This window comes from Cyprinodon tularosa, unplaced genomic scaffold (assembly GCF_016077235.1).
Source record: "Cyprinodon tularosa strain WSP-4 unplaced genomic scaffold, ASM1607723v1 ctg33, whole genome shotgun sequence".
Lineage (NCBI taxonomy): Eukaryota > Metazoa > Chordata > Actinopteri > Cyprinodontiformes > Cyprinodontidae > Cyprinodon > Cyprinodon tularosa.
This window is the reverse complement of record NW_024039041.1, coordinates 2,958,138-2,984,940: the sequence shown is the minus strand read 5'-3', so window position 1 is coordinate 2,984,940 and position 26,803 is coordinate 2,958,138. Positions and strand designations below refer to the sequence as shown.

At 38.4% G+C, this 26,803-nt stretch overlaps 2 protein-coding genes across 3 annotated transcripts; both read right to left on the bottom strand.

Annotated features, from left to right (window-relative positions):
- Positions 1-551: 551 nt before the first annotated feature.
- Positions 552-16,657, bottom strand: dgcr2 (DiGeorge syndrome critical region gene 2). Of its 2 annotated transcripts, XM_038293688.1 has the most exons (11): positions 16,209-16,657; positions 7,018-7,050; positions 6,187-6,309; positions 4,242-4,328; positions 3,945-4,155; positions 3,646-3,722; positions 3,385-3,567; positions 3,085-3,288; positions 2,720-2,872; positions 1,540-1,776; positions 552-1,451 (listed from the first exon to the last, which is right to left on the bottom strand). In XM_038293688.1, the coding sequence occupies exons 1-11, from the start codon at positions 16,291-16,293 to the stop codon at positions 1,219-1,221; spliced, it is 1,626 nt and encodes a 541-aa protein (XP_038149616.1). In that variant the 5' UTR covers positions 16,294-16,657; the 3' UTR covers positions 552-1,218. The 2 variants fall into 2 exon arrangements, with proteins under 2 accessions (XP_038149616.1, XP_038149617.1); XM_038293689.1 differs by lacking the exon at positions 7,018-7,050.
- A 1,964-nt stretch (positions 16,658-18,621) lies between these two features.
- ess2 (ess-2 splicing factor homolog) lies at positions 18,622-25,286 on the bottom strand. The gene is made up of 10 exons (XM_038293823.1): positions 24,910-25,286; positions 23,336-23,504; positions 23,140-23,223; positions 22,847-23,016; positions 21,696-21,813; positions 21,456-21,589; positions 20,260-20,362; positions 19,975-20,084; positions 19,775-19,890; positions 18,622-19,657 (listed from the first exon to the last, which is right to left on the bottom strand). Exons 1-10 carry the CDS (start codon positions 25,051-25,053, stop codon positions 19,378-19,380), a joined length of 1,428 nt encoding a protein of 475 aa, XP_038149751.1. The 5' UTR covers positions 25,054-25,286; the 3' UTR covers positions 18,622-19,377.
- Between the last annotated feature and the right edge of the window lie 1,517 nt (positions 25,287-26,803).

The following is a 26,803-nucleotide window of genomic DNA, read 5'->3' as shown; positions in this document are numbered from 1 at the left end:
AGTAGATGTAGAGCAAAAGAATATGCGAAATGCTACCCAAAACTACCCAAAGTGACACCACCTACAGCAAAACCACACTGTTGAGTTTGAGGACGTGCAAAAGGCTCCATTACCTTTGCACAAAAATATTTCCGAGAGGTAACATTTTTCTCCTGTTCAATGAGACATTGTTGAAAGTTTGAACTTTTATGTTTACAAGACTTTATGTTTATTTGAATTAAAATGTAACCTGGTTTGGTCAATAAATACATGAAAAATAGATCAGTTGCATTTCCTACACCTGCCATTATTTTCAGAGAGCAGGAGCATTTATCGTTATCAAGGTAAAATTGTCCAATTTATCGTGATATCGATTTGAGGTCATATCGCCCAGCCCTACTAACATGCGATTTTCCCTTTCTATAAACTCAAATGCTTTAATATTTATTCTGTAACCATCTCTACATTGCATCATTGATCAAAGTCTAAATCAGCTTACATGTTTCCAACAATCAACCAAAATAATCAAACTGCAGTCATAAATTAAGACCAAACAGAACACAACACCAAACTGATTATCAGCATCACCATTCTTCTGATATCTAAAGCTTTTTTTTTTTTTTCCCCAGCATAGCCCGATAAAAACCCAACTACCAACAGCCTCCTTAAAGTTAATCTCTGAGCTAAAAAATATCTGGTTCTGCAAATCTGCGCTATAAATCTGGAAGACAGCTGCTTAGGTCAGATTGTAAAAATGAAGGGGGGGGAGCAGAAGGTTTTAATCAGCTCTGGGTCATGCTGCGGCAGAAAGGAGTGGATGTTATAGTAGCTTGGAGATCAATAAAGATGCTGCAGTTTCAAAGTGTGACGCCAACAAAAAGCGCACAAAGCAACACAAGTTGGGTTTGTCGTTTTCTCTCGTTGCTGGACTAAAACATCGGCTCTATAAAGTCTGATCCTCAGGGAGCTCTCACCCAATTTAGCTGCTTCTTAGCTTTTTTTTCCTAGTATGCACAAAAATAAGTGCAGCCGTCGAGTTATCGGGTTGCTCCCTCAGATGCCAGCGACTTCAAAAACAAAGAAACAGCTGAAATGTCTTCAGAAAAAAAAAAAACGCCCCGCTGCAAGGAGGCGTCAGCTGCTCCTTCTCGTACGTCTATACAAACTATAGGTCTACTCCCTGAAGCCGACATTAACAGCCTGCAGTTCTAACTCCTGATAGCCCTCCCTCTTAGGCTCCTATACAACAGTGCTGAGAGAGGAGGTGCAGTCTGAGGGCAGAGAAGCGGGGCTGTGGCCATCTGTTGGTGTGTCAGGTCCCACCAGGAGCGTGCTGCTATCTATGGAGTCCTCCCTCTCTTGAGACGATGGCACAGAATCTGGCACTGGACAAGGGGAGGTGGGAAGGTCGGCCTCCAGCCCGTCCCCCATAGTGTTCATCTGGCTCGGCACCATGGAAACCCCGCTGTGTCCTGGATGCGACAACGAAGAGCAGAGAAGATAAGAGCTCAACAGTTTACATGACAACCTGGTTGAAAAACAAGAGGTTGTTCCCCATACCGAAGTCCACGTAGAGGAAGGTGTCTGGGTTGATGGAGGCTTCGTATGGTGGGGGGGGATCATCCGGGTGCTGGATGTCGGGGTATTTATAGGCTGCGTACGGCGGGGGAGGCTCCTGGAAATGGAAAGCGCCCCCCTCTCCATCGTCAGACAGATGCAGAGGAGTGAGACCAGTTCCAAAGGCATCAGGTCCGTAGTCGAAGCCTGGAACTCGTCGTCCTAGGTTGAAGTGGTGCACTGAGGGCATGCAAGAGTGCAGAAACAGAGGAAAGGGAAATGTTACTGCCCTGATTAGAAAGAGGGGAGCAGTCAGAACAGACAGATACAAAATATCCTAAAAAACAAGCAATTTGCAGATCAGTGAATGCACCACAGTCAGACAGATGTTAAGAGCTGAGATGTTTTTTGCTGGTTCAAGCTACTTAAATTCCAGACAAATATTATCTTATTTTAAGACACAGATGTATCACATCAAATAAAAATGATCTAATATGAGATAATTGTTAATTAGATAATTATTATAATGTATTCTTGCACTGCAAGAAAAGACTTTATAATTAATAAATAAATTCTGATATTAATAGCTTCCATTTTTAGTATATCATTTGTGAATATAGCCTATGGATTTATTGCTTTTCAACCTATCTTACCCATCTTTAGTTATAATAAAAAAAAGGTTAAATGATATTATTTGACAAGTTTTATTCAACTGGTGAATCAAACTTTTTTTAAAGGTAAACAACAACAAAATCACAAACAATTTTATTTATTTAGAAAAACAATAAACAGTTTCAATCCCCCCTCGAAATAAAGAGACTAGGTTAGAGAGGCAAACTTTGAGCTTTTAGGCTATTAGGGATAAAAAAATAAATTAACTTAGCAAATGCCAGCATCACTAAAGCTTTTATAAAACAAAATCAGAGAAACCACGGAGATAGAAGACACCATTTAAAACAGGAAAAGCTTGTTTTTCATGATATTATAGCACTCTTCTAATGGCAATACTGTGATCAAATTAGTTGGAATAAACTAAAGAAAATTCTATTATCTTTCATCATCAGTTCTCCAAAACACTGGGTGATCTTTAGCATCTTCCTTCTCTATCAGGCTAGAATTTAATCACAGAATTTTCATAATTCGTCTGAAAACAAAAATCCCACTTTATAACTCATATGCTTACAGTTTCCACCGATCAGAGTTTCGATGCGTTCACGTCTTCTCTGACGCAGTCTGTGCACCATGAAGAGCAGCAGCAACAGTATGAGAAAGGATGAGATGCAGCTGACGATCAGCCTCATCCCACTAGCCATCGAATCAAACAGACTGCTTCCATCTGAAGGGGATAAAACAAACAAAAAAAGCTCTAAATTAGATTTTTTTTCACTCATGCACAAAAATCAAGCAACATCCCTCTAATTAATAATTGCTTAAAGAATGTACATCAGTGCTCTATTTTTTATTTTACAATAATAAGCAATATGACCCAACAACAAGGGTAAGCCGGGTTAAATAACTCGATGATATGAGGCCAAACTGGGACTGTACCAGGATCTAGGCAGGTGAACTTGCAGCACTCCTTGGGGTCCTTTTGAAAGTGATTGCAGCCTTGCGGTCGCTCACACAGCGCCGCCACACACATCTCTGGCTCGCCGTCATGACATGTGCAGCTCAAACACGGGTCGTCTCCCTTCGGGGTGAAGTAGTAGCCCTCGTTTACGACATTGTCTTTTATGTCAACGCATGTCTGCCCTGTGGAGGAGAGGAAAAAACACAATATCAGTTAAACGACCACTTATTGACATATCAGGAACATAAAAAAAAAAAGTAAACAGAGAGAGCTCCTACTCCTCTTGCACAGGAAGGGGAACTTCTTGTAGCAGTTTTCAGCGTGCCAGCTGTGCAGGCCTCGTTCATTCATGCTCCTGATCTGAAAGCGTTGCAGCTGGGCGCAGAAGACGTTATCCTGGGAGGGAGACGTCTCCCCAAACTTCTTTAAGCCTTCAGGTGGTAAAAACACCTGCATTGACCCTGTTAAGAAACAAAACGTGTTACTACTCAGTTCAGATTGGTGCGCAGAGTCAATACAGCTCATCTTTCATTTGCTACCTTTATATGCTACTTCCCAGCGGCCCTCCAGGGTGTGACTTCGATTGGTGATCACATACTGATAGCCTACCCAGAACCTGAAAATGGAAAAAATAAATATCACTGTATGAAGGATTCAAGTCCGAGTTCATGAACTGGCACATATTCACCACTAGATGGCATGCTATCATTGTGATCCTTTTAAGAATCACTGCACATTTTTGTTTACAATAAAAAAGCCAAATCTGTTGGTGAAGGCAGAGCATCATGGTTCTAAAATTAAAAGCCATTTAAAATAAAAATACTGATCAAACACTTACTTGCACTGGTCTCTGCGCTCACACACTTTGTCATCAGAATCCACTTCGATCTTCAGTATGAACTGCAGTTCCTCGCTGGTTACGAACGTAGCCAGAGAGCCGTTAACCTTCTGGCACGTATCCACAGCCTGCCAGTAGTTCTCATTCTTCAGGTACACTTTGTAGCAGCTGGCTGTCTTATCGTAGTGATGCCACCCGCTGGGGCATTTCTCTGTAAGCAGGGGTCAAGGTTTAGACGGCTGCACAGGATAAAACTACATCAATGCTCACATCCTGAAAGCAAAGTTAGATACTTACTGTTGAAGCGCACTGGCTGAGCAACACCCATAGCATCTTCTACCTGCTCGTATCCGTCCTCAAATCGAAACCTTTCCTCCTTTAAAACTGAGAGAACATTTTAACTATCAGTTAACTGCATTTGGTTGCAATGCAAATGTTCTTTGAAACCAGAAGAGGATATTCATCCATTCAAACCCAAAATCTCTTAGTTAAAAGATCAAGAGTGGCTGGAAAGCTTTGCAGATTTTAGCCTCTTCTGAGAATGATTAAGAGTTTAATGAGATTAAGATCTGGACAGACGGAAGAACTCTGGCATTGTCTGCACACAACAAATGCTGCTCCTGCAACAAGGCCAGGGAACTGAGACCTAAACATAATGCTTCTTGATGCAGGTGGGGGGAAGAAAATAATAAAAAAACAAAAAAAAAACAAGGATGTGCACAGTAGAAGAGAGCAGATGAATTACGATTACTTTTCAGTGAGCTAAAGGTCAAAGAACAGGAGCTTCTGCCAGCAGCTGAAAAGAGAAGGTCAATATAAATAAGAGGAGGTGTCTGTTAAGCATGGAGGTCATTTCTGATGATGAGACAAGTTAGTTTCTTCTCACTTTGCTTTGTCTAGCAGCTTTACTCCAACAGTCTGGTCTCTCTGTTCAGACGTGGCAATAACAAACCTATAACGTCAGTGCTGAGCAGCCAATCAAAGGTCTCCAACTTTCTGTATTTCCAGTAGCTACAACCTTCAGCACTTCATGTGGCCTTTAGATTAGCTAAAGAACAGTGCAGTAAGAGATTCATGGAAGCCGTTTCCATGACAGAGAAGCTGCATTCAAGCGTTACATCATCAGGTGCAACACACAGCTTTGTGTGAAATGATATGAAGCATTGAACCAAGCTCCATAGAAGTGAGGAAATATTCTCAGGGGTGATGAATCGTGTCTCACTAACTGGAAATCCAATTTGATCTGGGTTTTAGCTGCTCTATCTGACTACATCGTGCCACGAGGAACACGTAGAGAGGACAAATTGTGTATATTCAGTCCCTTTAGTTATTATTTAGCAGCATACAAAGTATGCAAACATTATGTCGGTTTTATGTAAACAATCCTGAGGTGACGGCCCCTTTCAGCAGATTACACAAGAGTCAATGAAAGTTTCACAAATACATCAAGTTAGAGTTCAACCCGACCACACACAACCCGACCACACAGCAGAGATGGAGAGCCAGCCTTTCTCGTTCAACATTGGTGTCTGACCTCATAAATGTGCTTCTAAATGTCTGAAAAAGAGAAAAGGATGATCCAACATCAGAATAGGCAAACGACCCAAATGTGGCCAGCAACATAACCACAGCGCGTTGCAGCACAGATCCCAGAGGGCTCTTTATAAACAGTTCTAAACATGTAATCAAACAGGAAGAAGCATTAAACATGACAGCCAGAACCTATTCTAAAAACAAAAGATGTGATCTCTTTATCCTTTGCAGCCAGCGTTGGTGCCTGTTTAATACATTTGGCCTTTCGAAGGAATGAGAGGGGGCCAGTGTGATACCTTAATCAGCTGTACAGCCAAAGCATTAACTCAAAGCTTGAATAGCTACTCCTTTATGGAGGTCACATGTTGAACTCAATCCTTTCAATAATTCCCACTATGCCGTCAGGGATCCGGCAAGACTTCAGGATTTATGGGGAAAACAATGGGATTTTGGTCAACAGGCTTAGCTCTGTAACATCTAAACACTGTGGAGGGGATCAGCCTAATGGTGAAAAAGAAAAAATCATGACAAAAAATCTTGCCTTTAGACACTATAAGTCCCGACTCCTTCTGAATCTCATTTCTGTTTTTAAAAGCTGCTTGCATACGATTTGTACCTTCAGGTGTAAAATATTGTGCATGCTGCAGGGCTTTTGAGAAATCGATCAAAGTCGTTAGAACGATGGAGGCTGTAGGTGAGTTTTACTTACGGGGACAGTCCATCTCATCACTTTTGTCCTCGCATGCTGTCCAGCCGTCACACTGCCAGGACATGGGAATACACTGCATCTTCCCACTGCGGCAGGCGAACTGCCCAGGGTTGCAGCGTTGCTCTGAAACATAAGGCCATCAGTCGGGTCAAACGTTTCTTTCCTTACAAATAAAACACAGTGGGCGATCTAAAATATGCAGATTAAGTGTTTGAAATCATAGATTATGATGATTGCGGTTGGAATGGATGCAAATACTGTTCCCATTTAAGATAAACCAGCATCAAGAGAGGGGCAAACTGTATCAGAAGCTTTAAAGATTTTAACTGCACTGCTTTTTTACCTTCTCCAATAAATGAATGATAATAAATGAAAGATTCTCCAATCAGCAGACAATATCTGATCTTGCCAGCTCATATTTAAAGACACCGCTGGTCCATCTCAAACAGCTTGTTCAGACAAATCCATTTCAAAGAGTAATTTATCTCACTTTAAAAAGACCACGTCACCAAAGGAGAACAACAGCACTGTTTGTGTAGCGTCGTCAAGTTCTAAGTAAAGGCCTTCAGTTGAAAAGATTTCATAACGACGAAAGGCACTGAATCATCCTCCTCCAACCCTTACTGAGCTCTATTATTCAGCTTTGGAAATCAAAACATTAACAGTTAGTTGGACTGTACGAAAACTATTTTTATGAAAGGTAACCCTTCAAAAAACACTTTTGAAAATCTCCCTTGTTAAAAAAGAATGATTAGAAGTTATCTTTACATAAAACAGGTTTTCTTACTGGTGCTTCCTAAAAAAAATAAAAAACAAATAACGCCTTCTTACCTGACAATAATCTTGCCAGAGCTAGCCGTGGACCTGGAATAAATAAAAACAATGATGTGACTATCTGGCTTATTGGACTGTTTCAATTTTACTTTCAAATCAGCTGACCATAACAAACCTAATTATACTAACAGATTATCTTAAATGAAAATACACAATTAACTATCTTCTTAAACCTGATTATACAAAATTATGATTATTTCTTTAAAATGAATATTCAAAAATGTCCAATAAGAACACTGGATCAAATATACCAATGTTGATCTAGTTTTGCAAAACAATCATGTCTGAACAGCAGGTTAATTTAAAGACTGTGTTTTAAGTGAATGGAGACGCTACAAAACCCTAGAAACAATACATTCTTCTCTGTTAAAAGCCATTTAGGATCACTCAGCTACCATCCTATTTTTAGTCATACTAAGTGAACTGAGATGTGCTCCAAGTGCTTCAAGGTTTTGTTGGTTTCTAGGGTCTGAACCCATTATGACCCACAAGAATGGATAGCATTAAAAGCCATGGATATAAATATACATCACTGAGGAGGAGTATTAATATTTAGGTCTTTAGGTAGAAATGCAGCTGGCTCTTTATGCCTTGGCAATATGTTGTTGTTCCTACAGCACACTATAAATGCACATTTAATGCTGCATGAGATCCAAGGCTGCCTGCATGCATCATTATTCATATATCTGATGCATTTTTGATAACTGTGCAGCTGACAACTGCAGAAGTACTGAATTTAATCAGATCCCACAGCAGCTTAATGTTATCAGATATTAATGTCCAGCTTTGATTATCACCAATCTACCATGTTCCCGTTCTAAAGCGCTTCCTAATGATTATGCCTCCCCACAATCTGATTTCTCTCGAAATAGAAACGGAGTATCTGAAATGACTGTAGCCTGAAGCTGTTTGAGACGTTGTTTGCTCGGGGTTTCATTACAGAGAGGATGATTACTGATGGTTCTTAATTAACCGCAATTCAGAAATGAGAAAATTGACATGACAATAAAGCGATGTTAGATGAAAGAAAAAAAAACTGGTGGCTGGATTGAAGGGATTTGTGAGGGGAAAAAATTAAAATTCGATCTGTTAAGAAACTACAAAATTTAGTGAGATATCTAAAAGGCAATCATATTTGAAGCACATATATGCTATAGTGTAGTAAGATGGATTCATGCCCTTAATGCTGATACTTTATGAAGATGATAATAACTTTGCATTGTGATGAGAGAAACATGAAGAAAGGACAATTATGGGTTAATAACTACCAAAATAATATCGGAAAATTAAATATCTTTAGCAAGTTTTTTTGTTTTATACCATGCAGCCCTAATGCACCAAGCCCTTTATAATGAACTAAAACTATAAAGCTCATCACTCTATTGTCTGATAAATCAATCGTTTAAAGCCTTCAAAAAATGTTTGTACCGTATTTTCACGACTATAAGGCGCACTTAAACGTCTTTTTTCCCCCTCAAAATGTGCGGTGCGCCCTATGGTGCGGTGCGCCCTATGTGTGTTGTAACTGCGACTTTTGAGACCACCTCATTGAGGAGATGATGAAAGAGTGGCTGAATGTAAGGAGACCAGCTGTTTTTTTTCCACTCATCACCATTAATCTGTAACTCCATGCGTGCCCATCTCACAGCTGATGTGAAAAACATGGGGAAACAAATTAACCCTGTGCTCGCTGTTCAACCGCTCGACATCGGTCCGGACCCAGCAGGTGCAGCAGAAGCAGCGAGGAATAACGTGTCTGCTGGCTCTGTTCTTCAAGCTTTTGCAAAAGTAGGCATTATTTCTGAGGAGCCGCGCTGCACGGAAAGTGACTCTGACAGCGCAGAAGGGGAAACTGGCATGTCTGATTTAGCGCAGCTGTTTAATTCAGAAACAGAGGATGAGGACTTTGAGGGGTTTGATTAATACTTTGTAATAAATACATGAATAAAGCGCAATCATACTCAGTTTTGCTCCCGCTCTATTTTTCTACCTGAAAACTTAATTCAACAGCAGGCTCTGGTCCGCGGAGCATCCGGACTCACCTCCGCAGGTGTTTTTTCATCTAAATAATCTAAATCTTTTTAAGTGAGAAAGTCCACCTGAAAATTTAATCATTGCAGTCAGTTCATCCAGATTATTATCCTATGTTTTAAGTTAATGTATGCGTCAATAAACGAAGAAGAAGGGGAAACCGGCATGTCGGATTTAGCGCAGCTGTTTAATTCAGAAACAGAGGATGAGGACTTTGAGGGGTTTGATTAATACTTTGTAATAAATACATGAATAAAGCACAATCATACTCAGTTTTGCTCCCGCTCTATTTTTCTACCTGAAAACTTAATTCAACAGCAGGCTCTGGGCCGCGCATCCGGACTCACCTCCGCAGGTGTTTTTTCATCTAAATAATCTAAATCTTTTTAAGTGAGAAAGTCCACCTGAAAATTTAATCATTGCAGTCAGTTCATCCAGATTATTATCCTGCCTATATTTTAGGTTAATTTATGCGTCAATAAATTGTATCAGAGGAGTAATCACAGCCCTGTGTCATCAGCGATGTGTCTCTCATGGCCAGCTCCCAGGTTTGAATAATACTTTGTAATAAATACACCTTGCAGCTTTATTTGCTGTGATCAGTGGGAATAAAGTAGTTTTAATATGTTTTTAAGTGGGAAAATCCACCTGAGAGGACATGTACCTGTATATAAAAAATGCGCCCTATAGTCCGGTGCGCCTTATGTGTGTGTTAAATACAGAAATGGGACACATAACTGAGAGTGCGCCTTTTAGTCCGGTGCGCCTTATGGTCGTGAAAATACGGTACATTTGTTTATTAGTGAGGTAAAGATGTAGCCTGGGTGCCATTCCGAACTTAGTCCAGCCCACAAAGTTTGAGGTCGGGGAAGTTTGGTCTGGCTCTGCTCCATAGTAGCGCCAGTATTATCGCCCACTGTCAGGTGATCCAATCAAATTGTCAGGGCGGGCTTTATACGATGATGGACAGATGACCAACAGTAACGTAATCAACCACGTGACCAATGCGCGCTTGGGTGACAACAATAATGGCTGCCGCTGGAGAGTTTAGGTGAGTAGATTCTGCTATTAGGTCTGTTCTAGAAGATATCGACAGCAAATTAATTTTAAAAGAGGAACAGAGAAACGCGATCAAGTCTCATCTTCTTATTATAGGCATGCAACTGCACGCTTTGATTTTTGTGGACAACAACTATGCCTCGCTTAACATACGTCACGCACTCCGTTGCTCTTATTGGTTGTAGCTCTATCCAATTGAGTGCAGAGGCATTTTTTTTCCTGGTTCGTTCGAAACACGCCCCATAATCACAGCTCTATGGAGCAGTATCAGACTCATATTCTGACTAGAATTGAGTAGGACTACGTCAGGCTAGGAAAGATGGAGGGCGTTTAAAAAACAAAATCTTTATTGTCATGTGCAAAGCTTACAAAATTAGATATAGGTCAATTTTGTTAAACTATCACAACGTTTTATTTATTTTCCCCAATCTCTACATCTGACAGTGAAAAAGAGGTTTTCTCGGCTGATTTAACTTTAAATGTGAAAAGGCCTGAACTGCTGGTTGAAAAAACAACCAAGACCACCTGTCTCTGGTAGTGATTAGCACAGAACCCAGCTGGAACAGCAGTCGTGAAATTTTATGAAGTCCAAAAGCACTGGGTTCATGAATCAGGAGGAAGAATGTCTGGTACTTCACAGAAGATTCTTTGGAAGCCGAATTATGAACAAGTGACTGAGCGGAGAGAAAACATGACAGAACTAGCCTAGCGGTTCGACTCCAAATAAAACAAATTAACATTTGCAAGACAGTCAATAAAAAGCACAAAAACAAAAAAACACTGCAGCTGTAAAAATTCTGAGAATAAAACTAAAACCTGATTCTCTTTCTATATTCCATGAACCAGCTGTTTGGATTTCAAAGTAAATAGCTGCTGTTTGAGAAAGATTTTTGACATCGGCATTTTCTGATGTGTAGACAGTTTATAGTGTCTTGTGTAACAAGAGGAACACACAATAATTCCTTTTAAGAACGTCCCAACATCCGTCCGACAAACAGAACAGTGATGCTGCAATGCACAGAAGCTGAACTGTCCCTGACAGCGATGATTCAACTTGGAGGTTTGCTGTTAAAAGCAGTGAGTGGGAACAGGCAATTATTTTCCTTTGAACCTCCTCACATTTAAAACCATCCCTTGGCAGACAAAAGCTCTCCGGGTCAAATTTCCTCAAAACCTAACTAAAGTAAACAGTTTTCGCATTGAAAAACGGATTGCCGCTTTTGCTGTTTTAATGGATTAACAAGAAGTCAATCTTTTCTCTTTTTTTTTTTTCCTTCACAGACAGAATTCACAGTTTCACTTCTTATGTGACAAATGTAACACTTAAAAATGGTAGGTAGTGATGGAGAACTACCTCTTTTTATAAGGAAATGTTGCACAGTCCGTGCAAACAGAGGGGTAGTAACAATCGAAACTGCTAAATGCATAAAATTATATTTAACTCAGATGTCATTATCACTTCATGTTTTTCAGAAATGTGTCAATAAAATCTTTTTTTTTTTTTTTACTTTCTATACATTTTTTACATTCCAATTAGCCAAACAGGGCATGCAAGTTTTTTTTTTTTATTGCTGAAAAGTTGTTAACCCAAACCTGGAATATTTAGAGGATGAGGAATGTTTTACAGCTTCCTATGAAAGTAAATAATAAATCCTAACAAATATTAACAGGATCAAATATTTAGTTTCATATTTTGTATGTACAGTAAATGAACAGGCTTTGCAATTTCTTACATAACGCTGTTAAGTAAACTAAGTGTTGCAATTTGTCCTGGACTAAGGGTGTTTAAGGGTGGTGCGCTTGATCGGTCCAGACCGAAAGCTGACTTTTTTCTTGTTTGTTGAACTTCTCTTTCAGATTTTACTTAAAGCAAGTATACTACTCACAGACAAACAAAAAAAAGAAAATAATCAAACTTGTGATTGGACAAACACAGCTAGGAGCACAGATCCTGAAAACCTGAAACCTGTGCGTAGGGCCTCTGTTCTACATATCTGTGTCGTTTTTACAGCTCCAAATTCAGGTCTTATTTGGAACATTGTCAGAGAAGCCATGCTGCTGGTTCTGGCAACACCAGATGCAATCTTCCCCAAAGTCTGGTTCAAAGTGGACGTTTGCACTTCAAAAAGTAGGTCTTGGTCTGAATCTTTGGTCCAGACAGAGTGTGCTTGAGCTCATTAACACCAGCATGAAAAGTCCAAATCGAGGGGTGGACCAAAGTTTATACTAGACTAAACTTCACAGGTATGGATACACCAGAAACCAAAACAACTCTTCTGTTCCATTATATAAGCAAAATAGAGGCCTATTATTTTGTTTTGTTATCAAATGATCGACTGAACACAAGAAAACGTGATCACCACTTAGGCTGTGTCCAACTGTCCGCCCTATCCCCTAAATCACTGTATAGATCGGGGACTATAAAATGGACTTTATAAGCAACTCAGTTAACTGACCATTCAGACAGATGATCACTACTTTTCGATCCCCGTTGGTCACGTAAGTCCATCCAGTAGTGCCTGCGCCATCTTTGTTATTAGTCGCCCCCGTCGGGTAGCGACAGCAGGCTGCTTTGACAGAAATCCCATAATGCTTTGCGAGGATACAAAGCATTCCGGGATACATCTGCTCGTCTAGGCTATGTCCGAATGTCTGCCCTAACCACTATGTAGGGCACTATATAGTGGTTACGGTATAGGTACCAGATCTGGTCTCCATTCGGACAAACTGTATTGCACCAGTTTGTTAAGAATCAAATCTCTTTTGAAATCTCAAAATATTATAACATATATTTGCTATTATTTTACATTTCATTGGCAGTCTAAAGTAGCTGAAAGCAGAAAACAATCATTGTCAGTCTTGAAGGAAAGTACTGCATTCTAATACTGAGCTCTGCCATTTAACAAGGCGACAAAAAAAGTCTTAGCTTATTTCTATTCTTTTTATTAAGATTTGAGGGCAGGGGAGGACAAATGGGACATCTTGAAAAATTACTTTCATAGAGATTTTAGAGAAATAAAGAAATATACTTGTAGAAAACAAATGGTTGTTGTTGACACAAATTTAAAAGTAGTGTAGCTTAATATGGCTAAGTGAGCGAGCTAAAATAGGCTAACCTGTTAGCTACTGAGTAAAGCTAGCCACAGCGCTACCCCGCTCTCCCCCTTTACTTTATGGTCTTGCAGTTACTTTGTTCAACATACACAGATTTTTTTCTTTTTCTTTTTTTTTTTAAATCGATCATGTAAAACTTTATCGCTCATAGACACGCTAACAATACAGATGCTCCCAACTCAGCAAACAGAAGCGAGGCGCAAGTTTATTTTGCATATTGTGTTTTTGTGCTTAATAAAAAAAAGAAGGCAGGTTAAAATGGGTGAGAGAAAATGTGGAAAAATAAAATTTGGTGGAAAAATAAAACCGATTTCATAGAGCCTCACTTAAGTCTGCCTTTTAGTTCTACATAAAAGTTCTGCGGATGGTTTATTAAATAGATATGGTGGCCTAGGGCAGTTTCTGTCTGTTCAAACTTTGCTCAGCTATGTTGCAATACTTTATTTAGGTCTCCAACTTTACACCCGAGCAGAAATATTTCGGCCAGCCACAGTTTATTGCTAAAACTCCATACCCTACCAAAGCAAAACCAGAGGTCATAAAAAAAATAACAAACCAACCATGGAGACTCAAGAGAGCCATGGAGACTCAAGAGAGCCTCATGATGTCGACCAAATCCTACCTCAATCTTGCATTATATTGCACCATATTGTGAAAGTGTTATGCACGACGCGCATGCATGAGGTGTTTGTTTTACCCACCCACAAAAAAAAGCCTTTTAAATCTCATCGTCTTTTCTAAACCAGACTCATGAAAATAGTATTATAAATGTACACAACTGAAATGTAAGCTCAACTTTTTGTCTTTGTTCATTAAATTGTAAAATACGTGTAAAAGTGAGGATGTTATTTGCCAGAGTTTTACATTTGGGGTGAGTCAAAAAAAAAGTATGCTAAATAAAATCCTTTAAATTAAAACAGGCCCTAGAAATGTTCTTACACTTCTAAATTATAAATGAATAGCAGTATTCTTTTTTAAATGGCTTAGAAATGACCCAGCAGTTTCAAAACATACACTTTGTGAACCCTAGGCAATGTTTTCAGAGGGTTAAGAGATATGCTGAAATCTGCACAAAAATGACCTTCACATTAAGGTCTAAAGCCATAGAAGTAGAACAGCAACACCATGACCCATATTTTGACCCTTTAGAGCCTCATCTGATTAAAGACTTAAAAATAATCGTATACTAATACAATTAAATTTAAAAAAGCCACACCAAAGGTGGACAATGTTTAGGAGGTCTGGTCAGAGCCAAGGAATAATGCATTTATCCAGGAGCTCCACTGAAAACAGGTCATCTAATCCACACAATTAGCGGGATCACAAGACCAAGCTTGGAGAAAACCACAAGATGCATCTGTCCTCCGCTGATGCTCACAAAGCTTCATTAAAGGAATAGTACACCCAAAACATGATTAGCCTTCATTTTCTACTCACCTCCATGCTGAACAACACTCTGGAGTACTTTTTTGATATCTCAAATGCATCTGGAGATCTGGGAGGCTTCTTGCTGTCTGCTGACATTCAAATAATGGAGGTCCATGGCGCCCGAGACAGAAAGGTCCATAAAAGTCCACAAAAACGTGTCAATATTCCTCCATACTGCTCGTCCAATGTAATCCAAGTGTCCTGAGTGGGTAGCATCCAGAATTTACTCGAAACGAAGTCATTTAGAATGTTTTTAGAGCATAAACAGTAGTGTATAGGATTTCCTAATAGCGCCCCCATGCGCGCTCACGATTCTACGGAAGCCGGCAGACCAAACCAGCGCATTCAGCTCGGCAAAGAACTCATGCTCTTCCTCAACACTGAAGTCCTCAGACATTTTTCTTTCGTTGTTTCTTTCTTTGCACAGGTAAACAGCACATTTCTTCTTCTACGCTTGCATTATCGGCAGACCAGACGCTGAATGCGCACTTTCTTCCGGTTTGGTCTGCCGGCTTCCGTAGAATCGTGAGCGCGCATGGGGGCGCTATTAGGAAATCCTATACACTACTGTTTATGCTCTAAAAACATTCTAAATGACTTCGTTTCGAGTAAATTCTGGATGCTACCCACTCAGGACACTTGGATTACATTGGACGAGCAGTATGGAGGAATATTGACACGTTTTTGTGGACTTTTATGGACCTTTCTGTCTCGGGCGCCATGGACCTCCATTATTTGAATGTCAGCAGACAGCAAGAAGCCTCCCAGATCTCCAGATGCATTTGCGATATCAAAAAAGTACTCCAGAGTGTTGTTCAGCATGGAGGTGAGTAGAAAATGAAGGCTAATCATGTTTTGGGTGTACTATTCCTTTAAGGTGTTCATTCAGAGCATCAACAGTGTTTGGGTTGGAAAAAAAAAAGCAGCATTGATCCACTTCTTGTTGAAGAGACACATGTCTAGACAGAGAATAATAGGGAAGTATTCACTTTAATGGTGGGGGAGTATGCTTTTAATGATGGTGCTTTAATTTTAAAGCCGTAATAAAAAGTTTTAAGCTTCTCCAAATCATCTTAACAGAAAGCTACATTATTTTAGTATTTCTAGTCTGGTGTGTTTGATGCTGGAGATGAATATGAGCCAGGTTTGGAGATGCAGGAAGGTAAATATATTAGATTAAAAGCCCAATCAGATATGATATTAACTGTGAACCAGGCTTTTAAGTTCATACATTATGGATGTGCGCTATTAATAAAAGAAATTAAAACATAACTCGTTGAAGTTAGCCATGTTGGGTTAAAAAATATAACATAAATGTGATTGCAGTTTAATTTTCCTGTTACAACCGGCCTAGTTTTAGAGAACAACACAGCTAGCTGGTCCTTCTCCCCACCAACAGCAGCAGGGAGACGGGATGAAATTTACCAGAGTCCCAGGTCTGACCAACAGGCCGCTGCGACTGGAAATCAGTTCCACTTCATTTGGTGGAGGAAAACTGAACAGCAACACAGACACATAATTAAATAAATAAAACAAACAATCTTAGCTTTATTTACCTGTCCGTGGTGGGTCCGTAAGCGTGAGGACGAAGAGAAGAGAGAAGAGGAGGACGAAACTGCTGCTGTCAGCCTTTGGCAACATTTATCCTCCATTCATAGTAACTCCTCAATTCAGAAATGTAAAAATATACCGAGGACCAGCAACGCCTCTGCCCTATACTAAATTATAGGCGCAAAGCCTTTAAAACTACTGGTTCCCATTTGGTGCGCGCAACGACTGACTACAGAAAACAGCGAAAATACAGCATAGTCGCATTCGAGGAGAAACAGGTTGAAGTTAATCTCTCTAGGTTAGCTAGCTGGCTGCTCGGCCGTTACCGTCGACCGTTGGTGCTCGATGCGGAGCGGCGCTCATCCAAGATGGCCGCGGCCTCCCATCACAACAATTCCAAACATTCGGCGGAGCTCGGTTCACAGGCAGACTGTCAGCTGGAGAAGCTGCCGGGGGCGGAGTCTGTGGATGAGAGCGGCCCGGGTGGAGCCTTACAACTTTGGGCAAGCCATTTTAGCATAAATTCGGTTTCGTCTGACCATCCATAATTACGTTCCACATACCGGTATATTAAAATACATTTTGACTAGACAAAACCACATTTTGACTATCCGGAATGGCATTTTAAGATATCTGTATTTACATTCTGATTAGGAAGAATAATAATTCGCGATATCTTAAATTAAATTTAGACTAGTCAACATTCCTTTCAAGATATCTCAAATTACGACACCGGATTTGTCATTTAAAGCGTCACGCGCTGATTTAACTTTTCCTCCTTTGGATTAAACTGACAGTAACAACCAAATTTATGTTAAAATGGCTTGCCATAAACAAATTGGATCAACACGGCTTCCAGAGGCGGTGTTGTGTTGGAGGGTGGGACCCATTGGGGGACCGACGCAGATGTATTTTTATTAGACAGGTTTTATTGGAGAAATTTGGTGTTGAATGCAACTAAAACTTTAAGTGAAACACAGCAAACAAAAATAATTCATCATGGCTCTAGATGGGGGCCATTGGCCCTGCAGATCTGGTCCCTGTACCAATAATGTCATATAGATTTATGATAAATAACTTATATCTGCTGAAACAAAAATAACTAATAGGTGAATTGGAACAATTTATTGACTTAAAAATGATGTCGCTTTTAACACTTGAAAGCACTTTTAACATCAGTCATATTGATATAGGATCCCAGTTTTTATCCTTTAGGTTTCCAGAGCTGTAAGTGGCTCATTGATTAGCTTATTATATCAAAAGGTTGACATTTACCATTTTTTCTTCTATTTCTTTGTTCCGCTATGAAAAAAAACATTGCCCCTGTCCCCTGCAATGCTTTAACCCCTAATGACAACAGCGGTGTGAAAATATTAGAGTAAAACTGATAACTAAAATAAACACAAATATAAGATAAACTAATAATTATGCCTCCAACAGATTTATTCCATGATTTTGTTCTGTGTGATTCTAAAAGTAATTTTAACATAACTGCCAAAAACAAATAAAATTGCAAATTAGAGATCATGAATGTATTTCTTAAGAGGATAAAAAACTATCCAGACCAACACGCAACTGCAAACTTTTGGAGGCAGAGTTTAGTTTCACTAGCAACACTCTGGGCTGATATACATATGTCTTACTGAGACATTAAGTAGGCTTAGAACATCAGTTTTTGGTTTATAGAAATATAAGAATACATAAGCAAAGTCACTTATACCTCACACTCTAGAAATTGTTACAGAGCAATTCTTAGTGCTTTAAAATTGAACAGAAAGCCTTCAAAATGCTGCTTCAAGGCTAAGACCATTTGTATTGACTTCTATTCTACCAGAAAATCTCCAATGAGTATATCTGACTATCAGTCAATTGCCTTAAACTAGTGTATTCTGATTAAGAAATAATCTCAAACACACCTGCATGTCCACTTCTAAATGGTTAAAGAAAAAGTTGTTGTTTTGGTGGAAAGACAAAGTGTGGACTAAAAGACCAAGGAGACGATTTGGCCCCATCTCAAATAGGCTATGGTCAAAAATCATCCACTTTGGCTGAATGGAAATCACAATTAAGATTCAGTTTTCTCCAAAATGCTTGTAAAGATTAATACCCAGTTATCGCCAACACTAGAGGGCAGCTCTTGCCACCAAGAAATGCACAAGTATTTACTATAAATATTGTCGCTTAGAGCCAGATTGGGCTGCAATCTTTTATCCAAAAAGTGCTTGTTTATTCTAGGGTTATAATTGTAATGCCTCAAAAACAAAATTATAAAATACAGTTAATGAGACTGTTTTCAATGTTCTATATTTTTGGTTGATCAAAAAGCATCTACATCCTTAAATAGCATTCTGACATCCTGTTCTTTTGTATTTTAAAGACATACATGTCTCTTTGCCTGTAAATAAAGACTTGAATGCATTTTAATAAAGCAAATAAAACATTTAGTACTTTATACAGGAAAAGGAAACAAACCTAATCTTGCTTAATCTGCAGTAAAATGGCCCAGCGGACACTAAAGGACGTTAAAAAAAGCAAAAGCTCATTGTTGATACATTGAAGCAGAGGACAACTTGTTTTTTTTAATGCTTTTACTCAGGGTGGCTGCACCTTTGGAGTGATCCATTTCTTCTGCTTTTGAACTGTTTGCCTTATGATTTATCCCATTTTTTAATAATTCCAACCCCTAAAAGAAAACTTGTCATGCAATTTATTTAGTTTCATAAAGTGGATTTCAATTATTTATGTAGAAAAATTTATCTATAGACTCCACTGGGTAAAATTACTCCTTAACTGTAAACCATCAAGTCCATGCTTGTTAAGAACTGAAAATATCAAATTGTAAAAACTCAACAGTCTGGTGTTTCATTACAGTTCTATGTAACAGATACAACAAACTAACATTGATGCCTTGGCTGTATGATCTCACATCTTTGTGTAAGTTTCAACAAACACAGAAGATAATAATAAATACATAATAAGATTTTCTACTTTAAAAAGAACTGAAAAAAGTAGAAAAGATGAATTTCAGAGACACTAGTTATCCTATTTGCTGTTGAAATGACCAGATAACATCACCTGAAATTCTTTATTCATTTTTATATCCACTTTATTTTACTTTTTTTATTTTATTTTTTTAACAAAAGTCTTTCACAGTTTGAACAGCGAGCAGCTTCCCTAGAAGAAATCAGATGCTTTCCGTCTCTTTGGAAGCTGCAGCAGATTGTCCGTGAGTGATGTGAGGTCCTGAGCGCTCGGCGTCTTTGCTTTGGTTGGCGTCTGCGTTCCTGTAGGAGTGGCTGGTCCGGCAAAGGGAGACTTGCACGGGGTGACTCTGTGCGAGGGGGAAGGTGTGTAACTTGCCCGCAGGGCTTTGTCTGTGTATTTGCTCGAAGTCCGATTTACAAGCCGCTGCAAGGCGGGTGTGAGGGCTGGGCTCAGACCTTTAGGAGTCAGACTGTAATGGAGAAATAGGTGAGTTATAGGATTTCTTTAAGAATGCATAAATACAAGAAAAAGGAAACAATTGGCAAAGCTAACTCCTGTATAAGATAACTGAGGTGTATCTCATTACCTCGCAAGGTTCTCTGTAACTTTCCTCAGTGCCTCCTGTTTGTTTGCACGGTTTTTAGCAGCAGCTTCATTAGCCATCTTCAAACCCAGCCTCTCTCGTCTTCCTGGCTCTGGAATCTGTTACATACAAATAAATCACAATTTTAAAAGTAAAAAATGAGAAACCAATAATAAAACACATAAAAGCGTACCAATTCTAACCTTGAACGATGGGCCGTGGTTCCGCTCAACATACGGTGTGTCTGATCCATCCAGACGGAACGGCGTGCTCTCAATCTCACCCCAGGTCATGAGAGGAGAATCAGCGACACCTGAAGAAGAAAAAACATTTAAACAAACGCTTCAAGTAAAACCATCTAAAACTGTGCCTCAAGCAAACAGCAGAACAGTAACAGATCATCATTTAGACTGATCAAAAAGAAATTAGTTAGATAAAAAGTGAATAATCTTAATTGGTTTGCAAGGATAATTTGCAGCCTCACTCACCTGGTGCAGGTGACGGAGTCCTCTCAAAACCGTATCCATTCACTGTGGGGGATTCATGAGGTATGAGCTCCTTCCCATCAGGACCCACTTTTCCTTGTTTGAACTACAAAAAACACGATATCTAAATAAACATTTGGAAAGAAGATATCCCAGCATAGACATGCATATAATCACATAGCTGTTTGACACAGGCCGGTTACTCCCATCAAGATGTATGCATTCAACGATTTAAGGGACTTTGAATGTGGCATGGTTGTTGGTGCCAAATGGGGTGGTTGGAGTGTTTCAGAAACTGCTGATCTACTGGGATTTTCATGCACAACCATGTCTAAAGTTTAAAGAATGGTCCAAAAACAAAGAAATTATCCAGTCAGCAGAAGTTCTGTGGGTGGAAATGCCTTGTTGATGGCAGAGGTCAGAGGAGAATGGCCAGACTGGTTCGAGCTGATATGAAGACAACAGTTATTATAGTATTAAATATCCACTGATTACAACAGAGGTATGCAGAACAACATCTCTGAAGATGTCAAATCGAAAGGGGAATGTGCTACAGCAGCAGAAGACCACTGGGTGCCACTCCTGAACAGGAAGAGCAGGAAACTGAGGATACAATGCATACAGGCTCACCAAACTGGACAATAGAAGACTGCAACAACATTGCCTGCTCTGATGAGTTTTTATTTCTGCTGTGACATTTGGAGGGTAGGTTTAGAATTTGGTGCTGAAAAGTTAAAAGCATGGATGGATGCTGCCTTGCATCAACAATTCAGACAGACTGGTGGAGCAATGGTGTGAATAATCAGAGACTGGTTCTTGAACATGAGTTCACTGTACTCAAATAGTCACTACAGTCACATGATATCCATCCCATAGAGCACCATCAGGATGTGGAGGAACAGGAGATTCACATCATGAATGTGCAGCCGACAAATCTGCAGCATGTGCGTGATCCTGTCATGTCAATATGGACCGAACTCTCTGAGGAACATTTCCAGTTACTTTTTAATCTACCCACAAAGGATTAAGGCACTTCTGAAGGAAAATCTATTTGATGACAAAGTGAAGCATTGTCCCTATTTGGCCGCAAAATTTGAGGTCGAAATGCCCAATAAATGACAGAATGTTGGGTGTAAACGCAGAATTCCAATTACATCCCAGTCCATGGCTAAATTCCACCATAGCAGCAGTAAAGGTACCTGTGCATTGAGGGCTGCAGCCTGCTGAATCTGGCTTTTGTTCAGAGCTTTGCTAAACGGATCTCCAACAAATCGAGTGTTTTTGTGCACCACCTCTCTTGGCTTCTTAAAGACTGCATCATCGTCTTTAACACCTAGGAAATAATGATAAAAGCATCACAATTTAGATAAGATAGTGGTTAAGTATGTTAAATCGAGGGAGAGATACGACACAAGATTATTTGAGATTAATGTTCCTACCCTCTGGATAATACATCAAGGCGTTTTTTGCTTTGTACTCCCACGTCTCCAGTCCAGCTTTGACACATTCAAGAGCAGCTTTCTCCACTGAAGGGAGGGCTAGGTTCTCTTCATGGCGCTGCAAAAAAAATAAATAAATAAAAGATCAGAGATGATTTGAATATTTTCAAACCATCAAAGGCTACTTTCACACTTCAACTCTTTACCCTGACCTAAAAATTATCATCAAATGAAGGGGCTTAAATGGTTGGAATACAGAATGACTCAACTACAACTCTTTGTGCAATCAAATTATCATTAAATTAAAACATAAGTGTTTTTTTTTTTCCTGAAAACAAAACGTAATAATTTATGTGGTTCTTACTGATGTCTATGTGAAATGCAGTTCCAGGGCATGTATTAAAAAGCAGCAGCATGCAGTTCAGCTGCAGAATATTTTAACTCATTCCAACTATAAAATCATTTGTAAAGGAGTGTTTATTTGTTTTTTTTCTGCAGGTGATTTGTTTGTGTAGCAGCATTTTAAAAAAGGATTAATGCCAATTTAGAAGAAGCACCAAAGTTTTATGCCAACAAAAACACTTTATGCAACAATCAGAGCAGAGGCTAGCAGCTCAAATGAAAGCTGTCACAAAGTAACATCTTTGAAGCTGTGGTGTAAATTTTTTGAGGTAGTTTCAACTTTAACATGTGATTCTTCACACGCAGGTTTCACTGTGATAATGCTGCTTGGAAAGTTAGTGGAGCATCAAAAAGAAATAACCCATTATTGTCCTTGGCAGAGTCAAACAGTGAAGTGACAAGGAGATCAAAGTTTATGGATTCAAAATAAGGTAAAAATGAAGATAATGTAAAAAAATATTAAATCAAAAAGTGAGAAAAATAAGAAAAGGCTATACAGAAAAGGCAAACACGTGATGCATCTGAAACTAAAAGACTATTAATTTAACTGTGAATTAAATGAATCAATCCTGTATAGCCTATTTGTCTGGAAAGCGGAGCGTTATCAGCAAGATAAGTGCAGAAACTCATAACTATGTTGGTCCAGATCCTCCATACTCAAAAATCACGTTTTCTAAACATGAAAAAAGTCCAATTTAGTCACCATATAAATTCACTTTGAAAGGAACCCTAAATAAATCAATACCAACCTTTTTAAATTCAGCCTCAGCCTCATATAACCAGGCGTGCTTCAGTTTCTCTTTGTCTTTTGCCAGATCCATTATCTGCTCGAAGGAGGCATTATCTTCACTGGTGTTTTTAGCGAGAAAGCGATCCAAAGTGGGCAGCTCTTTTTCTCCTTGGTCATCATCCTTTCCGTCTAATAAAATATAGTAAAACAAAAGTATGGGTCAATGAATCCACCTTACATGTACATCAACTGAATTTACTTCCAGACTTCAGCATAGTTGAAGCTAACAAAACGTGAGCTACTTTAGCTTACCTATATCTGAACTTTTCTTGCAATAAGTGGAGGAGGGGGATCCTGCATGACCAACCGGCGTCTCAAAGCTGGCAGGGGTCACATCTTGCATATTTCATTTAAAAAAAAGAAAGAAATAATAAAATCACTACAGTAATGAAAAAATAACCATAAAAATCAAATGTTATTTAAATATTTCTTTAAATGTTCTACTTACAAGGTGCGGATGTGTGTGGCGTAGATTTGTTCAAGGAAGATCCGTATCTAATAGATATCTCCCTCATCTTCTCAAGGTCTCCGTTTTCCTCTGCTTCAAGGTATTCCTTTTGTGCTTGAAGTTTGGTGACATCTGGGAAAAAGTCCCTTTGGATAATTTTCTCCAAGCTCTGTCAAATGCAGCCAAAGGAAAAGAAGAAAAGTGTATCCATTAAATCAAGAACAAATTATAAAAAATATAAATTCAAATTAAGGTTAGATAATAAAGTTCTGCTATCTTAGTGCAATATTAAACTGTTTTCTTAAAGCAAAGTTTTTTGAAATTGTTTTGGGGTCGGTAGTACTGAGTTGTAAAAATGATGCACGTTTTTTTCTTTCCTTTTTTAAACCAAATATGCATGGGGACCCAACAAAGAAAAGACGGCCCTGCAGCAAGATGGCAGGTACCTGTCTGTTTCTTATAATTTCAGATGTTCCTTTTGATAAAAACAGAGAGCATCCAGAGGCTAAAACTAATACAAAGAAGACAGGGACTCTGTACAACATCAATGGCAGATAGTTTTTTTTTTTGCACACATGCAGTAGCCACTAATGTAACAGACACCAGTAGTTGAAAACACAAAGTTATGTATTTTTAGGCTTGAGATATTTCATGTTAACTTTAAAGGCATTGTTATAAGTCATTAGAAGGCAAAGGAGAGGAGTTTAGACATATCAATAAGTGCAATTTGAGTAGGACGCTACTGTTCCAGAAATGAACAACAACTGAACCCTGACAAACATCTGGATGTCATGGCTATTTTGATTGGAGATACTGGAGTACAGTTTGCATTTACCTGTGGATAAATGAGCTCCGGTCGTATTGTGGAAACTGACAACACACTGTCAATGCAGGAGTGTGAGTCATCTTTGAGATTATTCACATTTGTCTACAAGACTTTATTAATACTGGAGTAAAGGTATTATATTACATTCAGACCTCAGAAAGGAGCAACAGACAGTAGTCACATCCCAACTACAGCACCAACAGAATATCCTAGGAAGTACTTCAAAAAATGGGGTTAATATACCTTGTTCTACTTCTGATCGTGTAGGATGCCATTTTAATTAATTGGAATCCTGCTACTAAATCTCAATCATTTAGGATACATCTGAATATGAACATGGTTTACATTCACCCTGATTTATATATTGGAGCATATTTCCTAGACCTTTATTCAATTTTTTTTTGCCAACTTAATATCTAATAAAGATATTCTGCTGGTGGACCATTTAAGATTAAATTGTTATTTAAAGCAGAGATCAGTATAGTAACCCTTTGGAGTTTTAACAGATTTACTTCTCATATCAAATCATAAGCATATATAAACGACCATATATCCTGTTAAGCTATAAACAGATCACCGTGTTCACATATCTAACATTGGATTCTAATAAAAGTTCTAATAAAAAGTAGGTTTGGAAGCCACAACGTTTAAAATACGTTAAGGAACACGTTTTAAGGACATGTTTACATTCGGAGCTAGATGGCCTCTGAATAGATGTTTGTTACATAAGTTATTTAAAGTTACTTACCTCAATATAGTCCTCTTCATCAAGAACCTTTCTCTTCAGCTTCCCCTTCTCTTTGTCTTCAGGCTGACATAGAGCCACCGTTGTGACCGCTGCTGGTACCAGAGTTCCAGACAAGGCTCTCCTAACACTAGCGCTACCCTCCATTTTGGAGTGTATTAGCCCAAAGGCTAGGGCGACACTACCAACAAACAAACTTCTAAATTGAAATAAAGCGTGAACGTCAGATTAAAAACGAAAGAATGTGTAACCTCACGTCAATAATATACAAAGAATCAAAGAAGAGCGAGCGTTCCCAACAGTAACGTTTAAGCCTTTTTTAGCCACTACGCCACAGTAGAAACAACATACGTAACTACGTAAGATCTGGGGACGACGTGAAAGGAAGAACGCGTCTTGGTGGAAATTTCCAGAATAAAAGCACAATAAGGCGAAAAAATATATAAAAGATTAAAAAGTTGTTTCACAGGCGTTTAATGACAGAAATGATGAATTGCCAGTGTACACTGAGAAACGTGGTTGTCATGGAAAAAGCAGCAGAATCACGGACACTTTACATTTTTTGACGCTTTTACAGTCATAAAATAAAAAAATATCAAGCGGACTATTTAAAATTGTTAAAATCAACAGCAGTTGTTTTTTAAGACAACTAGAAAATGTGTCTTTAATGTTTAGGCCTACATATGGTCCAAATTTAATTCGATTTTTAAAAATGCCACTTGGGTAAAAATAGTTGATAAATGAAAACCACCTACTTTTTTTCATTATTATTATTATTAGAATCTTCTGGTTTATCTATCTATGGATCCAACAGTGTTTTTATCTTCCAGTAGTTATACAAGGTCATCTTATTTAGGACAGGGTTTAATGTTATTCAACTGTTTGCGATTTTGTTTACATAATGAATGAAAATAATGAAGATAATCATTTATAATACATGAGACCAGTGTCAGCAAAATAAAGAGCATTTTCAGAATGTTCACATTTTTGGGATTTACCTGTGTTCAGCTCTGTGTCTTTATTAAACAATTGAAATTTAGCTGTAATCTACGCAATTTTACTGTGCTGCCATGTTAACAATAAAACTGGTTAAAAATATAAAACAACTAATTTAACAATAATAAAAAAAAAAATGTTTTATTTAGAAACCTCATATGTCCACCAAATTGGACTTGATATTAAAATAAAACCATGTCAGTTATTAGCAAACACAAGAAGAACCTTCTGTTTATTTCAAAAGTATTTCTCCCAATATGCAGCTGCCTAAATCTTCAAATAAGTGGTGCATTTAATGGTAGTTTATTTTTATTGGTAATGGATTTTTTTGACAGTTTTCACGGGTTTGATCCATTCTCAGAACATTGGAAAGTCCAAGAAACTCTGAGATAATATAAGATGAATTAATATCTTTTAACACAATTTTTTTCATAAATACAAGTTATTTAAAAATGTGTTAATCCTTTGTGAAGATCTTAAAGAATGCCAAAACCCTGCACAGGATATAAAATGTGTTGCAGGATGATCAGCTATATATTAATCAAAATTTCCATCATGATACATAAATTGATACTATAATTATGTGTTTATCTACAATGGGTTTGATTTGGTCCCTATGAAAATCGGTCAGATAGACTCTAAAAACTTTATATATTGCTTATGTGTAGAAGTGCATGGACCAACACTGATTTAAATAGTGATGAATAATTATTTAAAATTTATTGTGAAAAACTTAATTCTTGTTTATTTGACAATAATTCCTATATAAGGACTTGAATAAATAAAACCACAATTCTTCTAAATGTAAACTTCCTCTGAACACTGTGTCTCAGACTTTTTACAGGTGCAAAGGAAATTGTATATACATTTCTGGGATTAATTTACATTATTGGTTATTCAC